Raw genomic sequence first — 12,548 nt, forward strand, 5'->3', positions numbered from 1 at the left:
ACACTGGAGCAAGGAACCAATTAAAAGTCTAGGTGTTTACTTTGGATTAAATAAAGGTGAATGTGACAAATTAAATATTGAAAAAAACAATGAAACAGTCAAAAAAATTAATACTTGATTGGAAAAAAAGAAATTTAACAATGATAGGTCGAATAACAGTTGTTAAGTCGCTTATTTTACCTAATCTTACTTTTTTAGCTTCGGTGGTTTCAATACCCCAAATATACATAAGAGATTTTAAAAAACTCATATACAATTTTATATGGAATAATAAACAAGAAAAGGTAAAACGTTCAACACTTACCAAAGATTACACAAATGGAGGTCTAAAAATGACAGACATTGATTACTTTTTGAATGCATTACAAATTTCATGGGTTAAACGATTAACCGCAAAAGAATTTGCTAATTGGAAAGTCATTCCAACATATTATTTCAATAAATTTGGTAAAAACAACCTTATATTTCATATGATGCCTGACAACATAAAATCATTACCTAATTTAAGTAATATACTACCCTCATTTTACTTGAACATGTTAAAGAGCTGGTACGAAGCAAATAATACACTATCAAGTAATACACCTATCATAAATTTTAGAAATATTAGGCAACAAATGTTGTGGGGTAATAAAAACATAAAATTTAAAGGAAAATGTTTAGTTTATCTAAATTGGATAAAAGATGGTATTATTTTCATTAACGATATAATTGATCAAAAAGGTCACATATCACAAAAAGTTATATTGGAGAAACTAACCTCAAAAACTAATTGGATCTCCGAACTTTTAAAATTGAAAAATTGTATTCCAAAAGAATGGGTTAGTACATTAACATCTGACAAATCTTTGAAAACTTCTATAAAAACAAAATTAAACTTGTCCTTGACTGTTAACAAAAAATCAAAATTAATTGAAAATATGTCATCCAAAGATATATACAACCATTTAAATAACAAAAATGATGAGAGACCACTAGGATTTTCCAAATGGAAAAAAAACATCTTCAATCTAGAATCAATCACTCCAATAAATAATGTGCTTCAATTTACTTTTACCTATTTAATAAATAACAAATATAAAATGTTAAGATGGAAATTACTTCATTACATCCTCCCATGTAAACAATTATTACTACAATGGCACATACAAGAAACAAGTATGTGTGACTTGTGTAACTTGACTGAAGATTACGAACACTTTTTTCTCAAATGTCAATTCTTTCATGAATTTTGGAAGAAAATATATGTACTTGTAAGCAAAATCAAAATTGGGTCACATATTTTTAATTTTAAAACTTTAGTACTGGGCTATAAAATACATGATCCTATGTATAATGATATAAATCTCTTCCTAACTGTCTTAATATATTCAGTTCATAAAAGTACTCATATATCAAATTATAAACAAAAAGGCATAGACGCTTATACAGTTTTTAGAAATGAATTTTTAAACACATACGAAATTAACAAATATATTAATGCTAAAAACAGCAAATTTTTAAATGATGTAAAAAGATACATATGATCATGAATAGCTAGATTTAATATATTTTCATGTATAAAATTTGTGAAGCAAAAGTTGACAATATATCTGAACACGTGGTAATAAACCGAAACAGCATGCTTCGTGAAAATGTACAGAATTTTGTCTCAAAACGCATTTATTACACACTTTATCACTTAATCAAATGAATTTCCATTTACAATGTCGAAACTTACCACATATAATTTTTAACTTAAGTTTAAGTTGTTCGTGAGTATCAATAAAACGTATAAATTAATCCGCACAATTGATCAACCAGCTTCAACGGTTTTCATCAATAAGGTTAAAGGTCAATGATCATAAAGTTTTAATCTTTAGAAACAAAACCGGACAAAACTATACACTTTCCGTAATCATGAAACAATACAGTTTGTAAAATGTTTGTAATAACCATGAACTGTAAAACTAACAAAATATCTATAAATATGAATTCACTGCATAAATTCCCTGGTTATCCAGTGACTAATTTACAGGGATAATCTGCCAACTGCTGTAGGTCGAGTAATTTGTAACAACAGCAAAGAAAAGTGCAATAAAGTTATTATTTAAAAAAAAAAAAAAAAAAAAAAAAATTCATAAGTTGAAAGTTTAATGAATACCCTTTAGATATACTACACTTTTAAGTTTCTTAACACAGTTTTCATCTCGGTTAAAAATATCCCATTTTAAAGATGGTAGATTTATTTAAGGACTTCATCAAGGGTTACTGGACTGATTTCCTGTAACTGGGATCCCATTCCAGTTTTAAACTTAAAGCCATATTTATATATTGTCATGAAATGAATAAAATTGGATGATATGTCAAATGACGAATTAACATTACAACTGAGATATCATCCGTTGACATGTTTAAAATCGTGAAACTATGAATACTTTTTTTTTAAATAACGCACGTGTATTGTCTGTGTAAATATCCCCATCGGTAGCAGTTGCTGTAATTGTTGTTCTGTTGAATGCTACAAATTAAAAAGATTCCATGTTGATGATTATTTAACATATGTGAAAAACCCAAATCATGAACTATTGTATACTAATATACAAAAGACACAATATATATATAATTCGTTTAAACATCAGCCAAACAATGATAAATATGTAAATTTACTTTCGCAAATATTTTTTTCCCTCGCCGGGATTCAACTAATGATACTACTGAGAGATCGATGCACAAAATTGCCTTAACTATGCCCGACGCGCTAGACCACTCGACCACCTAGGTTCTAAAAGGATTAGACTTTCGATGGCCGGATGTTACCTTTCTCGTCAGTTTCAATCTAGTGTCGTAACACAGTACAATATATATAATGCATGCAGACGGAATTCTTACAGATCAGCTGAATTATCTATTGTAATATATTTACAAATGTATCAATATTTTTTTTATATAAGTCGTGTACATATTCGTATATTCATAAAAACGAAAAATCAGGTAAGTAGCAAATGAAATATTAGTATCATTGTTCTAACGTTTTATCGTTCACGGGACTTCAAGCTATTGAACCTAGTAACGTTACCAACGGGTAGTGTGACGTTACGTTATTGTTGTGAATTGCGGTCTTTCTTTACGCATTTGTTCGTGTTGTTTATTCTTTTGTGGTTCGTGTTGTTTATTCTTTAGTGGTTCGTGTTTATGGTATCTTTTGTCCCTCTTTTGTAATTTAGGTTTGCTTTGAATGTCTTAATAAAGCGCTTCTCCATAACTTCTCTATATTCCTCATTATCGCGACGACATTTGTAGAACGGGAAAAATTGTATTGGCACATATGTCTAAGTGTTCACTTAGTGGAACTTACCGTATGTGTAAGTTGCGATAAAGTCATTCAAAGATGTTTTGTACGCTTCAGAATGTAATAAATAAAGGCAACATAAGTAAATCGCTGTTCAAAAGTCATAAATCGATTGAGGAACACAATACTCTCAGATCGTTCCAAGTGTCCTTTTGTTGTTGGAATGTACAAGTACCCGGCCACGTCCACTTGTATTTTTGTCCATCTGATGAGATTAGCCTTTTTCAACTGATTTTTATTGTTTATGTTGTACTGTTATACCACTATCCCAGGTTAGGGGAGGGTTGAGATTTCGCTAACATGTTAAACCCCACCACATAATGTTTGTACGTGCCTGTCCCAAGTCAGGAGCCTGTAATTCAGTGGTTGTCGTTTGTTAATGTGTTACATATTTGTTTTTCGTTTGTTTTTTATTCATAAATAAGGTCGTTAATTTACTCGTTTGAATTGTTTTACATTGTCATTTCGGGGCCTTTTATAGCTGACTATGCGGTATGGGCTTTGGTCATTGTTGAAGGTTGTAGTACGGTGACCTATAGTCGTTAATGTCTGTGTCATTTTGGTCTCTTGTAGACAGTTGTCTCATTGACAATCGTACCACATATTCTTTTTTCATAAATTCGTGTTAATCCGGGGAAACCAATCAACTATAAGAGAAAAAACAACGTAATAACAGAACACTGAAGTGCAACAAAAACAAACGACAATGCATAGAAACAAACTATAAGATTACAACAACTGCCATTTTCTTAACTTGGTACAGGACATTGATTGGTTTAAACTGGTTTTGTGACTAGTTCAACCTCGCACTTTCGACAATGTTAAATATATCGCCAAAATGACAACCTTACATGCACATTACATCACATAACATGTGACAAAAAGAGGATTGTCAGGTGAAATGTTTTATTGTCTGTATATATTGCAGAAATGAAGAAATCACATATTCACAGATGTTCTTTGCCATGTATGCTATGTACATCGTATACCAGTGTACTCATTATTTCATATTTTACCGTCTGTAATAGTCTAAACATCGTTTTTCCCGGTAAACATGGTAAATACATTGGGTTTAAAATTTTAGATTTTCGTTTTCGCGATTTTCTATTTCTTAGTTTTTCTTAACATAAATGTTAACGAACCGCATTCAATGAATAAAGGCAACAGTAGTATACCGCTGTTCAAAACTCATAAATCCATGGACAAAAAACAAAATCGGGGTAACAAACTAAAACCGAGGGAAACGCATTAAATATAAGAGAACAACGACACAACTCCGAAACGCAACACACACAGAAACGGACCAAGCAACAGACAAAACACCACGAGAATAACAAATATAACATCAAAACCAAATACATGAATTTGGGATAGACAAGTACCGTGCCACGTCTTATCTAAAAAATAAGAGAAAACACAAACGACTCAACGTTAAAATGCAACACACACAGAAACGAACAATATAATAACAATGGCCATCTTCCTGACTTGGTACAGGACACTTTTAAAGGGGAATAAAAGTGGTGGGTTGAACCTGGTTTTATGGCATGCCAAACCTCGCACTTTAATGGCAAAGTTAAATATAACATTGAAATGACAACATAATATTACAGGACTACAATACAAATAAAAAGGAGACCATATTAGACAAAGAAAAGCATGATTAATAGATAACAAAAAGCATCAGGTTTAAAATTCAATACGCCAAAAAAACGCGTCTAGTCCACACAAGACTCAATAGTGACGCCCAGATATAAAAGATCGAAAGTGAAAAAAGTACAAAGTTGTACAGCACTGAAGATCAAAAGTTGAAAAGGTTTTGCCAAATACGGCATTGTTTGTATGCCCGGGATAAGAACATTCTTATTATATAGAACAATTCATGCTATTGCAAACAGTAAATTTTATCAAATGAATATGAAAGAGATATACATAATGAAACTAAAGTATTAACTAATTACAGAAAACTAAACCCGAATACATAACGCCCAGATATAAAAGATCGAAATTGAAAAAAGTACAAAGTTGTACAGCATTGAAGATCAAAAGTTGAAAAGGTTTTGCCAAATACGGCATTGTTTTTATGCCCGGGATAAGAACACTTTGAAATAGTTTAGTTCAAAATGCGGACTGAAAGCTCTTAATGTTGATTAATACATAGAAATAAATTTGGGGAATTCTTACCTTGTTCTGGTTTATGCGATGACATCAATGCTTTTGCCAGCTTTTGTCTTATTTTCTTGTGTGATTCATTGGTTTCCAAACAGTGTATTAAACAATCAAAAGATCCCTTTTCGATGAATTTAATTTCTGAAATTGTATCATAAAAAAACTCCGCCATTTTTTTTGGACCATTTCCAGCTTCACAAATACTTTCGTGGTCATCAACATCGATAATGTGACGTTCAAGAAACGTATCAATATCTTTCGGATAAAATTCTTCCATAATGTCAGATTTAAAGAACTCCAATTGAGCCTTTGCATCTACAATTAAAAATCGTTTTCTGTTATAGATAATGCATATTTTAAGGTTTTCTAGTCATATAATAGATCGAATTGGTGTAAGAGTTGATCAAATGATGGACCGACCGTGGGACAATAAAAATTTTAAAATATGCATTATATGACTTATATACTGTACTGTAAAAAAAATATTAATAGTTTTCCGAAAGTCACGATCTAATTTTAGAATATAACAGAATTTTCAAAATTATCAAGTGTTATTTTAAAACAAGTTGAAGGTCGTACTTTGACCTATAATGAAATTGAGAATAGAAATGGGGAATGTGTCAAAGAATAAATAACCCAACCAAAGACCATTCAGCATTCGAAGACCATCAATAGTTCTACAATACAGCGAGAAATACCCGCGATGTTTACTTTTACAAATTGTTACATGGATTGAGAGTTGTCTCATTGGCACTTATACCACATCTTATTATATTTATAATAGATTTTTTTTTATATAATACAGTCCTTTTTTCATCAAATTTCCTCGAAAGTATACTACTATTAAATGATCGTCGTCTCGTACTCACATTCGCCGATTTATGTTTTCATTAGAACTTGGACAACTTAACAACGCAATTGTAAAGAACAACCCTGGATGAGAGATTGATTTTGAAAGAAAAACACAATACACCAAATCTTTACACAGCTGTAAAGACAAAATTAAATTAACAAATGAAAATGTCAAACAAACAAACAAAAAACGATCCAACAGCTAGTTCATTTTTAAAGTGTGTAATGATGTGTTTTTTTTAGGTGAAGATTGGTTTAAGTCGACAACGAAACTCGAAAGTTAATTAGAACAACACACTTTTGATCAGCAATTCCTGAATAAATTTATAAATTATGAATTTGTATATTCTTAAAAAAATATATCACAGGGGATATCCTTTGACCATATGCGAAGCGGTTCATCTGTTGTTTTCTCCTGCAATTTGTCTGCTATGAAACTGTCCTCTTTCTTTAAAACTGATATCAGTTTCAAAAACATCTCCCGTCGGTCAATTCTTCTCACTATATTTCGAAGTGTTGAATCAACTTGTTCTCGTCTTGGCTTCTCTCTGATAATTTCTTCTCTATCGTCATCTATCAATCCATTATTGAGTAAATCATCCATTATGTAAAAAGGATTGAAGTTATCCTTCAAATATGTCCAATGGCAGGTAATAGAATTTCGAAAACCATCTCTCATATCAATAAGCCCTTGTAAATCTATATCACCTATATAAATAAATTAAGAAATGAAAAAAAAAAAAATCAGTATATCAATCTGAAATACTAATTTGTAAGTTGGTTATGAATTGGTATTAATACTAACTTTTTCAAGGACTTGCGAATTCTGTTTTGCAGTATCCGAAATGATTAATGTGTAAAATGCTGCTTATGACATTAACAATATAATATCGAGTCTCTGTACTTCGTTTGAACAGTTATATTCGGGAAAATTTAATGCTGCCGAGAAACTTTCAAATTCCTAAGACTAAGATCTTATTAACTATGTTCATCTGTTCATCAATGTTATTGATTGATATAAAGTTATAACTTGTAGAACTGATATTGTAAGATTTTTTGTGTTATAAGTTGTTTGAAACATTTGAATTGCATCTTCGATTTTATTTTTTCTTTATATATATAAATACCAATAAGGTTGAAAGTTCCATTTTGTAAAACACTCTCCATTGGTTGAGACAAATACTTCAATATGTGGTTTTCATCTGTTCGCAAAATATCAATCAATCTTGCCGTTGATCCTTTATCTACATTACTTGGCTCCATTATTCTTTCCCAAAAGGTTTCTGCCATTTTGTGCCTGACATTTTCAATTTTTCGGAGCCCTTCATGATCATCCAGCGAAAGGATGAACAATTCCAAAAACGTGTCAATATAATCTTTAGGATACATCTCTTTTGCTACTCTTTTTTTGTTTACTTTCAAATAATGCACTATTCTTCCTGTAAATTGAGCAAGCAGACAAATAATTAAGAAATTAATCTTAATGAATTAAAAGAGGCAAAGGCAATCTATTTTAGTCAATAAAGAAACAAAACAAATAACAAAAAAAGATATCAAACTGATCGCAAAAATTCCAAAAAATATATTATGATATAAAAAAAAAATTCCTACTTTTTATCAACTGCATTTGATCATATTTCGTTTCGACTGAGAGGTTCATGTGGATTAAATTATTTTCGTGAATACCAATATGTGTTGAAATGAAAATACTTTGATTTACGTTGACATATGTTATGGGATGTGTACTTCGTTGAACATTTAAATTCGTGGATTACTCATACACTCTAAATAATTAAGAGTCCATCTACTTGATTGTTCTGTTTCTGGATTCATTTCGCCTCATAAGTGTTCGAAGAATTGACATTAAATGACAAACCTCCTGCAAACCTCCTACTGAGCACATTTTGTTTTGTTCAATGGGGGGGGGGGAGGGGGGGTGGGGGGGGGGGGCGGAGTGGGTTTGTATGAAAAACAATACAGTAGTGTTTTGTCATTTTTCTATTTTCACATAGTTGGATAAAATAGGTGACAATTCAGGTATGGAGGCAACAAAGCGTATCTTGCTTTGGATCGTTATTGTTTTTTGTATTTTGTAATCTAGTTTTCTTATAAATTTATAAATATATATATAGAATTTAAGAAAGGTTTATTTTGAAACATGCCAGTACTGCAGAACTGAATAATGCGCTGGCGATATTCTCGGAGACTAAAGTGGATCAGCAGCGGTATTGTACAAAAGTAAGAAAAGAAAATAGCACCAAAATGAAATAGTTGTGTCCGAAAAATCTTCGTGATTTGCCTTCATTACAATAGGATGTGCTACACTAATTAGATAGACGCCAGACAACCTTAGTGGGGCACTAGATGTCAAGATCATTTCACCGATTTGACTCAAATTCTCACATTCCATATATGAAATACTTAAACACATATCAAATTAAATTTAGTCCTAAATATACGATAAACAATGCATATACTACATAACATATATCGGAAGTTCGTGTATATTTAAGTGTAGAGGCCATCTTATTAACTTTCAACATGACCTCCCAAAACTACCGACGGTCACATAACTTGACATAAAAATAAACTTAAATATAAATTGATAGTAATCTCGTGCAATGTGATTTACTATGTATGTTTGATTTCATGTTATAGGTTAAAACAAACAGCTAATTACTTATTTTACCTGTTTCTGAATGATATTTAGCTGACTGAATCAATTAAATGATACACCTTTGTTTCACTTTCAATGTCGACAGTCTTTTCTTTTAATAACTGAACACGCATAAATTATGCGTAATAAATCCCTACCTAATTAGAGGCTAAATTAAAATTCACATGAATACGGATTCAATGAGGTCGAATTATTCACACGAATTGAATAATTCATCATCGATTTTTCTTAGGTAATTTTGACAAAAACTGAACCATACTGGCTGCAATTGTTATAATTTCACTTTATCACCTTCGTTAATGATTGAACAAAACAAAAGCGTGTGCCTCTTTAAATGCTTAAACATTTCCTTGAAAAAGATGGATTAGAAAATTATATTATTTTTGTGTTTTTATTTTATTTCAATTTTTCTATATTTGATTGTGTCTTATATAGAATACAATAAAGAGAAAACTTATTCCAGTTATGCAAAAATAAAACAAAATAGTAATATAGTTCGCATTATCTTAAAAAAGATGCCTGATATGATGTTTTGATTATTATCAAGATACTCAGCTATACAGTATATGCTCGTTTCCAAATGAAATAAAAAAAAACATTCCTTACATAATAACATCGTTTACTTTAGAAGGAAAATTTAAATAGACAATTAGTTTGTTTGGTATGGATTGCATTCATATATCTTGTTTTTCCTTCCAGTGGAAATTTACTTGTCGTTTATTTTAAAATGAAAAACCAATCAATTATACATTGCGGCAACACAACCGAATGTATTACATAGACAAACAATGTTTTAATACATTTCCAATAACATTACTTGTTGACATTACATTTCTCGATGTATCCTTCGATCTGATTAACATAATAATTGTTTAGTTTTAAACCTAATGCTCAACTCCTGGATAGTAAAGAATAGGATTTTCTTATATTCATATTGAAGGAATTTACAAGACAAATCTATTAACTAATGAAAAAGAATGAAAATTCTTACTATCGACTGGACTACTGTCAAAACTTGGTGTCTTCAACTCGATGCGGTTGTTAACTCTAACCACAATGGCTTTAAATTTTCGAATTTTTCCGATGTCTGAATATTTCTAACAATTTCGGTCAGAATTGAATTCATTTGAGACCGCCGTGAATCATTTTTAATCCAATCCCATAAATCATTTTCCACAAATTCATTCGAAATTAAGACATCTATGATTTCTTTTGGCTCGATATTTTCTTTCAACAATCTCCAATTGAAAATAATCATACTTTGGTAAACATAAATGTCTTGCCTTGCATCGTCTATATCTTGCCTACCGCACATCATAACAGCCTCATTACCTGCTAAGGTTCAAATGAAATGTTTATTATTGATTTACGTTGAAAATTGTATTATACAAGTGCATTATATCGTTATTGATCTCTAAGTCTTTCCTTACACTTGATCAACAAAAAAGTTTAAAGTTTACAAAAGTTTACAACTTTGACTTTTTACTAAACATGAATAAAGATATGCACGGGAAGAATAAAATACTTTCATCCATTTATAAGTGTAACATGTTCTGAACTCAGAATGTTTTAAAGCTTAAAAACGAATGACCAGGAAAACATGACTTGTATTTTGTTTTCTTTATTTTTGAAATCCCTAAAAATGTGAATTTTATCAGTTAAAAGACTTTTCATCTAACGATCGGTGTCTTCAGACAATGGTTTCACCCTATAATAACTTTGGATAATCTTTGAATGTGTGATTAGTCTTACCAATTATGTTTTCTTGCATCATTATATTTTCAACCTTTCTTGATTAAATCCTAATCGACGTCATTGTTCTGAAATGTAAGCGAATATTTATACAACCACACAACACTGCCTATAATTCGGAACTTTACAAGTTTCTTCAAACAATGTATCCTTACTTTAAATAAAACATTGGAAGTTTCCAATTGCATTTGATTGAATATCCTTGTACTTATCTAATCTAAGGCTTACAAATTTATTTCAGGTGACATAAAAAACCACAACTATTTGAGGTTATTATACACCATAACAAGTACAGTTCATGTAACTGTTTTTACATTGGTTGAGTTAACCTTATGCGCCTTTAAAGGGTGGGTAGATACTGCTCCATATGTGCAGTCGTGTTGCTCGTGTAAGTAAAAAACGTGACTTATCTGGTAGTTCACATTAGGAAATGGAAGATGTGCTTGTGGTTACGTCTTCGAAACATATATGTCGTCAAATGAATATTTACATTTTCCTTAGCTTTCCAAAAATGTGATGTGGACATTGTTTTATGTAGTATGGACAATAAATCACTCTAGTGACTGAAAGCAGTAACTTTCAGATATCTTGTTAAAAATTTGTTTTTACGAAAAACGTTAATTTAGATTTTTAACACCAAAGATGCTAGCAGAACATCAAAAATTAGAAAAGACTGGAACATTGAGAATAAAAAATAAACAGTGAGCAATAGAATACATGTACAAAGAAACGTAAAGACTGAGCAATACACATCGTTTTGCTAATGTGCTTTGGCCGGGTGACTTTTTATATTTCTTTGATACATATGATGTGGCTCTAGATCTGTACGTAAATTTCCCGCCATTGTGTTATTGTTCTATTATATTTTTTCATACTTTGATACAAAATTATTTTATATTTCTATCTGTGTGACGTTTACATTCTGACGTCAAACACGCGATTCTACGCCAGAAATAATGTAAACATTTAACAAAGGTGAATAAAATACGAAAAAGGTAAGCACTGAATGAGGTTGTTTACTATGCTGTATGAATTTTTGTGCTTCTTTGTTGAATATTTGTTTGTTTTTATTGTGATTAAGATTAGGACACATTGTTGACTACTGTACCCCTATTTTTGACATTTTTACCTATTATATAAAAGAAGAAGATATGGTATGATTGCCAATGAGACAACTCTCCACAAGAGACAAAAAAACCCACAGCAATTAACAACTATAGGATTACCGTACGGCCTTCAACATACTTCAGGGTCTGTTTGTTTTGTTCACGCATCGTTTCAATATAATGAACTTTAATGCGACTGACATACAGGTGAGAGGTTAAGCCATCTATAAAACAAGATTCAAACCATCATTTCTACATAAGAAAATGCCTGTACCGAGTCAGGAATATGACAGTTGTTGTTCATTTGTATGATGTGTTTGAGCTTTTATTTTTGCAATTCAGTTCAGTATTTTTGTGATTCTACATTTTGGAATACCAATATTTAGATATTGATTGTGTCTTTATTTACTATTTCTATTTCAAACAAAATAACAATGATAATATGATATCCAATTACTAATAAGTTTACAGTTACAGTTATTTTAGTGTCTTTCGAGTAATTCAAAATACACAATTCAGGTAATTATTGATAACGAAATCACAAATTGAATGGATTGTATTTAAGTTGATAAAAATCAAGAACAATACAACCACCAAGAGGTATCACCGTCCAAAACCGAAAAAATGTCACACAAGGGATCGGAAATGGATTCTGTTTTGG

General features: G+C 30.8%; 1 protein-coding gene and 1 long non-coding RNA gene across 2 annotated transcripts in view; both read right to left on the reverse strand.

The window, feature by feature from the left end:
• The window catches only part of LOC143049871 (uncharacterized), a 35,850-nt gene extending 30,042 nt beyond the window's left edge, over nucleotides 1-5,808 (reverse strand). Inside the window, exons 1-2 of the mRNA XM_076223633.1 lie at nucleotides 5,516-5,808; nucleotides 2,438-2,500 (exon numbers count right to left, since the gene is read on the reverse strand). Coding sequence (XP_076079748.1) covers nucleotides 2,438-2,500; nucleotides 5,516-5,777 — 325 coding nt within the window. The 5' untranslated portion in view covers nucleotides 5,778-5,808. The remainder of the gene's footprint in view (nucleotides 1-2,437; nucleotides 2,501-5,515) is intronic.
• A 926-nt stretch (nucleotides 5,809-6,734) lies between these two features.
• On the reverse strand, nucleotides 6,735-10,851 carry LOC143048977 (uncharacterized). The gene is made up of 4 exons (XR_012969970.1): nucleotides 10,782-10,851; nucleotides 10,021-10,364; nucleotides 7,480-7,791; nucleotides 6,735-7,060 (listed from the first exon to the last, which is right to left on the reverse strand). It is a non-coding gene; the product is annotated as an uncharacterized LOC143048977 (long non-coding RNA).
• Between the last annotated feature and the right edge of the window lie 1,697 nt (nucleotides 10,852-12,548).

This window comes from Mytilus galloprovincialis, chromosome 10 (assembly GCF_965363235.1).
Source record: "Mytilus galloprovincialis chromosome 10, xbMytGall1.hap1.1, whole genome shotgun sequence".
Lineage (NCBI taxonomy): Eukaryota > Metazoa > Mollusca > Bivalvia > Mytilida > Mytilidae > Mytilus > Mytilus galloprovincialis.